At 60.5% G+C, this 8978-nt stretch overlaps 1 protein-coding gene across 6 annotated transcripts; it reads left to right on the plus strand.

The window, feature by feature from the left end:
- Positions 1 to 562: 562 nt before the first annotated feature.
- DENND6B (DENN domain containing 6B) lies at positions 563 to 8492 on the plus strand. Of its 6 annotated transcripts, none has more exons than XM_014591261.2 (20): positions 563 to 711; positions 2622 to 2660; positions 2734 to 2776; positions 3275 to 3387; positions 4120 to 4162; positions 4626 to 4731; positions 4850 to 4929; positions 5356 to 5418; positions 5650 to 5705; positions 6268 to 6390; positions 6473 to 6568; positions 6659 to 6753; positions 6845 to 6910; positions 7135 to 7199; positions 7278 to 7367; positions 7438 to 7491; positions 7724 to 7833; positions 7910 to 8012; positions 8090 to 8164; positions 8240 to 8492. In XM_014591261.2, the coding sequence occupies exons 1-20, from the start codon at positions 614 to 616 to the stop codon at positions 8381 to 8383; spliced, it is 1662 nt and encodes a 553-aa protein (XP_014446747.1). In that variant the 5' UTR covers positions 563 to 613; the 3' UTR covers positions 8384 to 8492. The 6 variants fall into 6 exon arrangements, with proteins under 6 accessions (XP_014446747.1, XP_014446748.1, XP_027631135.1 ...); XM_014591262.2 differs by having other exon boundaries at positions 7287 to 7367; XM_027775334.1 differs by having other exon boundaries at positions 3316 to 3387; positions 4082 to 4162.
- The last annotated feature ends 486 nt before the right edge of the window (positions 8493 to 8978 follow it).

Genomic DNA, 8978 nt, shown 5'->3' on the forward strand with positions numbered 1-8978 from the left:
CTGCTAGGCCATTTGTTGGCCCCAGCAACCATATTTTTTAAAAGAAAACTTAAAAGAGAGGCATTGTTTGACACTTTTACAAACCTTGCATTCTGGCTGAAGAAAAGAGCAGGGGAACCAGCAGTTAGCGCAATGGCTATGTCTCTGGACTCCCACGTAGTTGACCGCGGTTCGCGTCCCGGACCCGTGACTTTTCTGGAGATCTAATATTTTCAGAGAACGATAAGCAGTTTCAGAGAATGATAAGCCCTTTCGTAACCTGCTATTTGTCATATGATTGCATTCCCTCCATTACCAAAGCATAGTGGTCAAGCTCATAATTGCCGGAGTCAGACAACCTTGATTCTAGACAAATTACCTAACCCGTATTGAGATTCAGTTTCTTAACCTTTGAAAAGGAGGACAGATGGGGTGGAGGATAAGGTGCTGGATCTCACATGGCTGACTTTGTGATGCGAGTCCCAGACTCAGTGACTTGAAAATCATACTGAGCGTATGTGTGTGTGTGATCAAAACCCCAAGAGGAGAATGGAGAAGAAAGGATTTTAGTGTGCCCACCATCCCCCCACCCTGGGGGGTGATTAAAAAAAAAAAAAAAAAGAGCAGGATTCTCATGTCAGCTACCATGGTCTATAAGGTAGTATGCAAGCCTGAAGATGAAAGTGAAGAAGGCACTGACCTGAGAGCGTCTGGGACCTCACGGACCCCAAGGTAGCCAGACCATACTTTGAGAACTGTGCTTAGATGTACTGTCTTTTTTCTTTTTAAAGTTTTTTTTGCTATAGGGTGCGTGCGCTTGCCAGACAGAGAGAGACATAGAGACAGAAAGCGAGAAATCACCCCCCGGAGGGGGGTCGCTAAGCCACAATCCCTTCTCCATTCTCCTCTCGGGCTCTTGGGCACGTATGCACACGCGCCTGGTGTGAGTTTAAGCCACCGGGTCCGGGACTCGAACCGCAGTCAACTACATGGGAGTCCGGTGACATAGCCATTATGCTAACTGCTGGTCCCAAGATTTACTGTCTTCAGAATTGGTCACCTCAGTCTTGAGAGGAGACTGCGAGGTTATGAGGACCAGCAACCGTGCAGCCTGGCTCAGGTGAAAAGGAAGAGACCTTTTGGGATCCCTAAGCAGAGCACACTAACCTAACTGTCCTGAGGTCCTCTCAGAGGACCTGCTCATCTCTCGTCTCAGGGCGTGGCTTATCCCGGTTGGCCTGACTCTAGCTTAGCACTGAGCCTGGAGGCTTGACCTGGAGCCCAGGACAACTCTCCAGCAGAAGGTGTACCAGTTCCTGAGCAGGGGCTCCCCTGGCCAGGGGTTCTGATGGGCTCCTAGTTCTGGACACAGGACAGAGTGCTCAGAGGCCCTTGTGGCTGCGTAGGCCCTGCAGGGCTCCCAGAAAGACAGATTAGCTGCAGACCCTGACATCTGTCACAGTTCTGCCCCAGTGGCCAGGCCCGCCTTCCCTCTGCCCTTTTCTCACTGCAGATGCAGGCAGGTGGCCCTCAGCCGTACTGGGGCACTGTGAGCTCTGCCCCACACCAGCTCCCAGTCTCCCTTTCCCTCCTGACTCCTTCCTGCCCTGGCCCAGTCTTCTGTGCTCAGCACACCAGTGCCCAGGCACCCTTTGATGTTGAGGTTTTCAGTCTCACGAGTCCTGTGCAGGAGGGTCTTTGTGTGGGTGGGTGACAGAGGTGAAGAGGACAGACTTCTGCCTTCAAGGCTTAGCCAGTGGTGAGAGGAGCCTAGACCAGACGAGGATAAGGCCGTACTGGAACGGCGAGTGGTTTCGGGCACTCAGGGTACAGCATCTCACACATCAAGGGGCAGGGCACACCCCAAAAGAAGCCCCCCTTCGGTCTAAACCCAACTTCTCAGCCAATGGAGGAGCTGGGCAAACAGTGAGGAGGGCGATGCCAGGCCCCACAGCTGCTACCTGGAATGCAGCCCGGGAGAGGGAGCAGGGCTGCCTTCTCAGCAGCCTGCTGGGAGCCCACCCAGCCACACAGAAGTTTTGGGTCTGGGCTCCTGCTGCCTCAGCTGAGCCATAGCCTGTCTTTTGAACCTTTTAGAGTCTGTGTCTACTGGCTACCTACTCCCTGGGGATGTAGGGCTAGTCCAGCTGGTAACGGGTGGGGCCCAGGCTCTGGGACAGGATGGAGGGCCTTTCGGAAGCTATGAAGATGTGAGGAGGCTAGGGAGCAGTGTGTGGCCGAGATCCTCTGGCCTGGGGCAGTGAAGGAGGTGGAGGGCCAGCCAGGCAGGCCCTGTGACTGCTCCAGATGAGAGGAGGCCATAGGTGGGAAGCAGGGAGGTCCAGCCATGGTCTGAGCAAGAGCCAATGACACTGGGCCGGTGACTGTGAGGATGAGGAATGCAAGGAAGAATCGGATCCCCCTCAGCTGTAAGTGGGGTTGGGGAGGAGGGAGCTGAGAAGCCTGGGACTCGGGGACTGGAGGTAAGTGAGATAGCAGTGTCAGCAGGACCTAGGAAGGCAGTGCCTGGGATCAGAGGGCCCTGGGAGGGCGAGTGACTGACTGCTGGAGCAGCGGGAGGTAGGTGGATGTTGGGACCACCTCCTGGGGCAGGCCAGCAGGTGCTCTGTCTTCCTCCACAGCTGGTGTACCCAAGCCACTTCCAGCTCACAGACAAAGAGGTAGGTCCTGCCCCTCTTGGGAACTGACGGCACCCAGGAGCAAGTGAGCCTCACTAGGCTTTGCGTATTTCAGAAAAGCAGCATCTGCTACCTGTCCTTCCCCGACTCCCACTCAGGTAGGAAGTGCTGCCACTTCCCAGGGTGGATGTGGGCTCTTGGGCTGGGTGGGTGATAAGAAGGCAGGGAGACAGGACAGCTAGGAGCCCCTGCTGCCCAAGCCAGGGCATCACAGGGTGGGAGACCAGTGTCCCATGTTATAGCTAGGCAGCTGGACTTCAGAGCCACATAGAAGCAGGAGTCTTGGAAAGAGGGACCAGTGGAATCTTCTCCCAGCACAGTGGCCATGGGAAATGAGCCCAGCCCTGCTCCTAGGGCTGGGGCACAGGATTCTGGGTGGCCATCGACTGGTGAGCAGGCCGAGCTCATTTCCCACAGGGAAGCCAGAAGCGCTTCTCCCTGTGCTGAGTTTGCGCTGAGGCCTTTAAGTGGAGGTGTGGAGGAATCAGGATGGGGGGCCATCAGAGACAGATGTCTTGGTAGGATTTCTTTGGGGCCCCCAGACCTGCCTGGTACTGGCAAGAAAGGCTGAGGTATAGTGGGGCTGCTGTTCCCAGGCTGCCTTGGGGACACACAGTTCACCTTCCGCATGCGCCAGTGTGGGGGGCAGAGGAGCCCCTGGGACGCCGACGACAGGCGCTACAACAACATGGTCCCCGTGGCGCTGCAGGTGAGTGGTCTCTGCCCCTCTGCTCTTCCACGCTTCTGGACCCTGCCAGGGTCGGGCTAGTGCTGGTAGCACCTGGGCTCTGTGTGGCAAGAGAGACACTGCTAAGTTCATCCAGTGGGGCCAACAGCTGCTGGGACCTCCGCCAGTCATGAGGCCCACTGCTCTGGGATCTCACCAGAGTCTCTGGAGCTGTTCCTAGGCCCCTAGACATGCATGGTATAGCAGGGTGCAGTCTGACCAGCCAGGGCCTGCCAGGCCCCGGGCCCCGGGCCCTGGGCTCTGAGCCCCGAGCCTCCCCCCCACCAGATGTCTCCAGGCCCTGAGCCCCTCCTTGAGTGTCTCCAAGCCCCAAGCCCCTCCCCGAGTGTCTCGGGCCCTCATGTGTCAGCAGATGCCCCTGAGCAGTCACTGTCTTCAGTGCCGAGGGCTCAGGCTTGCCTGGGAGGCCTCTGTCTTGGTGGTCAAAGGGCAGACCCCAGCCGTGGGGGCAGCAGATCTCAAGGGCTCCTGGCTCCCTAGGACAGCAGCCCCTGTCCTGTCTCTTGTCACCCCCAGCCCTTGGCTTAGCAGGACGGCTAGGGCCGGGGTGAAGATGGGGCACGGCCTGGCTGACACCACGACCTTGCAGAGGGAGGCAGGGTGGCTCGGGCAGGGAAAGGGCGGGGCATGGCTGGCCGACACCACGTCCTTGCAGAGGGAGCTCGCACACTACTTTGGCTATGTGTACTTCAGGCAGGTCAAGGACAGCTCTGTGAAGAGGGGCTACTTCCAGAAGGTGAGACCTGGGCCCACGGTTGCGCCCCAAGAGGTGTAGGCCGGTAGGCCACAAGAGGGCTATGGGAGCTTGTGGCCCTGGGTCTGCAGAGGTGCCCACCTCTCCTGTGGCCTCCTGGCCACATGCCCAACTCTCCTTGCCTGGCATGGCATCCAAGGCCCTCCTGCGTCTGGTCCGGGGATCCCTTTTCCTCACTGCTGACTGGGGGCTGACTCCTCGGGGTTATGCCAGCTGCAGCCTCTAGCTCAGGCCTGGAGGTAGAAAGCCCCAGCCTCTGGGGATATTGCAGACGTCTTGGGATGGCCCCAGGGTCCAGCCAGCCCTCGCTGTCATCCAAGGCCTCACTCTAGTGTTCCTGGGGTTGGTGGGGTGTGGCCGCCCCAGCCAGTTCTGGCTTCAGGGGTCCCTGAGTATCTGGGGGCATGTGGAGCTTGGGGCCCTCTGACCACCCTGCGGCCCGCAGTCTTTGGTGCTGGTGTCCCGCCTGCCCTTCGTCCGGCTCTTCCAGGCGCTGCTGAGTCTGATTGCCCCCGAGTACTTCGACAAGCTGGCGCCCTGCCTGGAGGCAGGTGAGTGGCTGCTGGGCAGAGCCAGTGCAGCCTCCTCATCCCGGCTGCCGTCCAGCAGCCTCGTCAGGCAGCTCCTCTCCAGGGAAGGCTTGTGACCCTGGCCACCTCTGTCCCACAGTTTGTAATGAGATCGACCAGTGGCCGGCCCCTTTGCCTGGGCAGACCCTGAACTTACCTGTCATGGGAGTTGTTATCCAGGTGAGAGCCAGCAGCTGGGGCGGGTGCCACGGACAGATGAAGACAGCCAGCCCACCCTGACAGCTGCTCCCTCCCTTTTGCCTGCCAGGTGCGAGTTCCATCCAGGGCAGAGAATCGGCTGGCGCCCTGCCGGGAGGCAGGTGAGTGGCGGCTGGGCAGAGCCAGTGCAGCCTCCTCATCCCGGCTGCCGTCCAGCAGCCTCGTCAGGCAGCTCCTCTCCAGGGAAGGCTTGTGAACCAGGCCACCTCTGTCCCACAGTTTGTAATGAGATCGACCAGTGGCCGGCCCCTTTGCCTGGGCAGACCCTGAACTTACCTGTCATGGGAGTTGTTATCCAGGTGAGAGCCAGCAGCTGGGGCGGGTGCCACGGACAGATGAAGACAGCCAGCCCACCCTGACAGCTGCTCCCTCCCTTTTGCCTGCCAGGTGCGAGTTCCATCCAGGGCAGAGAATCCTGAATCCAGCCCTCTGCGGCAGTGTGACCAGGAGGTGGGGGCCACGGCTGAGTCAGGCTTGTCCAGACCTAGTATTTCTGGGCCAGGTGGTACCACACATACTTGCCCGCCCACCCTGTGGGGTGGTGAAATGCAGGCCAAGCCCCAGGTTGTTACTCAGGGCTCATGGAAGGGGTGGGACTTGGGAGAGGTGAGCCAGGTAGGGGCTGTGGAGGCCCCTCTGGTGTGAGGTGCTGCGGGGGCCCTTAGCCCTCCCTCTTCTCAGAACCTGCTGCCAGCCCCGGTTGTCCTCGCCAGCGTCCATGACCTGGACCTGTTCAGGTGAGCCCTGCAGGGCTGCATGCCACTTCAGAGAAGCCCAGCAGCAGTGCAGGGGGAATGCTGAGGGGTTCAGCTCATCCTGACTCTTGGGACCATGGTTCTGCAAGGACAAGTCACAGCAGAGGGAACCGTGCTCTGCCTGCTCCAAAGAAGTGGCCCAGTGGGCAGGAAGGTTCTAGAAGGCAGGCAACAGGGAGGGGCTTTGGGATATTCACTGCCTGAGGCTGTCCCTCTGCCTCCCTGGGGAATCTGCTAGGGAGAGTGGCCCTGGACTAGGGCTGCAGGCTTGATGCACAGGCCAGGATTCTGGGTTAGCAGCCCCTGCCCAGGCTTTGGCACTACTACAGGACAGCCAGAGCTGGACTGCAGGAGGGTGGGGTGGCCTTGGTGGCCCAAGACACCCCCACAGCCTGGGGTGTCTGCACCAGCATCTTTGTGCTGGGTGGTGCTCCCCCTTCACTTGAGCCTAGGCCCGGCTGGATACTGCAGAGCTGCCCGGCAAACCTGGAGGGAGGGTGGGAGTCAACCCAGGGCTGGGAGCTGCAGCCCTCCCTGGCTCCAGGTGCTTCCGGCCTGTGCTGACCCACGTGCAGACGCTCTGGGAGCTCATGCTTCTTGGGGAGCCCCTGGTGGTGGTGGCACCCTCACCTGACGTTTCCTCGGATATGGTGCTGGCCCTGACCAGGTACCTGCCTCGCCCTGCTGGGCCCTTCTGGCTGTGCTGGGCTGCCCCCACCTCACCTGCCTCCAACCCCCCCCAACTGCAGCTGCCTGCAGCCCCTCAAGTTCTGCTGCGACTTCCGTCCCTACTTTACCATACATGACAGTGAGTTCAAGGAGTTCACGACGCGCACTCAGGCTCCGTAAGTACACCTCTGGCCACCGCGTCGTGCTGCCTCCCTGGGCCTGTCCACCTCGTCTCCCTCCCTCCCTCTCTTTCTCTCTCTCTCTAGACCAAACGTGGTCCTGGGAGTCACAAACCCTTTCTTTATCAAAACACTCCAGCACTGGCCACATGTCCTCCGGGTTGGGGAGCCCAGGCTGTCAGGTGAGGAGCCTGGGGGCTGGGGAGGCACTGAGCCAACGGTTGCGGCCAGAGCTTTGGTCGTTGAGGCCTAGGCAATGGCCATGTCTCCTAGGCGACCTTCCTAAGCAGGTCAAACTGAAAAAGCCCTCCAGACTGAAGACCCTGGACACTAAACCAGGTCTGCGCCCCCAAACTGTGTCTCACAGCTGGCAGGTTCCCCCGTGAGGACAAGAAGAGCATGGGTCCCCTCCTAGAACTTGGGTTGCAGAACTCGGGTCCTCACGGGCTGGAGGACATTCTCTGGGTTGGGGACTGGGGATCTTGCCCATTGGTGGGCTGCAGGAATGTGGGGGAGGGAGGGAGGCCCCAGAAGGACAGGGCAGCAGCTCTGCCCTCCTCTAGGCCTCTATACAGCATACACGGCCCACCTCCACCGGGACAAGGCACTACTCAAACGGCTACTCAAGGTAGAGGCCGGTGGGGCTGGGCTGGTGGCGGGTACTGTGTGGTGTAGAGGTCTCACAGCCTTGCCCTGCCCACTGCAGGGCCTGCAGAAGAGGCGGCCTGCAGATGCCCAGAGCGCCCTGTTGCGGCGGCACCTCCTGGAGCTGACGCAGAGCTTCATTATCCCCCTGGTGAGGCCTGGACTAGGGAGGGAGCAGCAGGGGCTGGGTCCTTGCTTACTGCCCCCGCCCCTGTTCCCAGGAGCACTACGTGGCTGGCCTCATGCCCTTGCAGAAGAACATCACACCCTGGAAGGTGGGGCTCTTGGGGCCTGGGCAGTGGATTCCCTTCACATCCCAGAAGAGGGCAGGCCTGGGGACAGGCATCCTTGTGGACCATGGGGGGAGGCTTTAGAGAAATGAGCCACGCGGTGGGAGCCCGTGGAGGGGCCTGGGCGTGTCACAGGCAGTGACAGCCTTATCCAGCCCTAGGAGGAGGGTCCTGCCTGTGGTGCAGGGTGGGGACACTGTGCTCACTCTCGTCACAGAACCCCCCCCAGGTGCGCCCCTTCTGCCAGGAAGACTTCCTGCGTAGCCTGGAGCACACAGGCCCCCAGCTCACCTGCTTCCTAAAGGGCGACTGGCCGGGCCTCTACAGGTGAGTCCTGGAGTAGGCTGGGTTCCTGTCCTTGACCCCTGGCCAGCTCCACAGCTGCCACTGCTCGCCCCCATAGGCGGTTTTTCAAGTCTCCTCATTTCGACGGCTGGTACCGGCAGCGGCACAAGGAGATGGCCCAGAAGCTGGAGGCCCTACACCTCCAGGCTATCTGTGAGGCGGTGAGGAGCTGGCCAGGGCCGGGGTGGGCCCAGGGCAGGGGGTGGCCTTCGTGACAGAGACCCACTCTTCTCCATAGAACATCGAGACCTGGATGAAGGACAAGTCTGAGGTGGAGGTCGTGGACCTGGTCCTGAAGCTGCGGGAAAAGCTGGTGAGATGCTGCCCTGCCTGCGTGGCCCCTGCCACCTGCAAGAAGGGGCCAGCCCTGACCCCGTGGCCCTTGCAGGTACGGGTGCAGGGCCACCAGCTCCCTGTTAAGGAGGTGACGCTGCAGCAGGCACAGCTGCACATCCAGACAGCCGTCGGCTCCCTGCCCAAGGACCTGCAGGCTGTCCTGTGCCCTCCCAAGGGCCCAGGGGCCTGGGTCTGACTGGGCCATCTGCTCCCAGCGGGCGGCCTTGGCCACGCACAAGCTCCCCAGCCTCAGCCCCTACCCCACCACATCCCGTCCCGCAGTAAAGGTGACATTTGGAACTGCAGCCTGGTGCCTGACTGTTGGGAGTCTGTTCTGGCAGGGCCTTGCTTCACCCAGGCCCCACCACCCTCCCTGCTGCCCCTACCTGGCCCCCTGCAGCCCTAGCCTTGTATCCAATGTGTCCTTTATGCCTAACCCTAGCAGACTCCCAGATGGACTGAGGGAGGCTAGCGGCCGCCTAGCTGTCCACTCGTTGCTTAGGGGTAGGAGGTGGCCGCCCACAGTCTGTCACTTTGACAGGGAGAGGCAGTGTGAGGAGCCCACCTGGGGTTGTGGTTCGTTAGGGATTGGGGTGGTGGGTCCAGTGCCCTGCTGGGAGGGAAGGGTCAGCCTAGCCCTCAGCCCTAGGAGGTCTGTAGGGTGTCTTGAACCCAAGCCTGAAATAGCCCACCAGCTCCAACTCCCTGCATCCCACCCCAGGCAGTCATCCTGCTGAATGAACTCTGTGCCTTCTGCAGCCTTGCGGCTGGCTCCATCTCTTGCGCAGCGC

The sequence above is a fragment of the Tupaia chinensis genome, unplaced genomic scaffold, assembly GCF_000334495.1.
Source record: "Tupaia chinensis unplaced genomic scaffold, TupChi_1.0 Scaffold000548_1, whole genome shotgun sequence".
Classification (NCBI taxonomy): Eukaryota; Metazoa; Chordata; class Mammalia; order Scandentia; family Tupaiidae; genus Tupaia; species Tupaia belangeri.

Bases quoted from the DNA above. Each gene is read 5' to 3' on its own strand.
- DENND6B (XM_014591261.2), top strand. From the start codon at position 614: ATGTCAGCTACCATGGTCTATAAGGTAGTATGCAAGCCTGAAGATGAA. The intron at 4,930-5,355 runs GTGAGAGCCAGC...TTTGCCTGCCAG, and splicing joins TCATGGGAGTTGTTATCCAG to GTGCGAGTTCCATCCAGGGC. The intron at 7,200-7,277 runs GTAGAGGCCGGT...TGCCCACTGCAG, and splicing joins TACTCAAACGGCTACTCAAG to GGCCTGCAGAAGAGGCGGCC.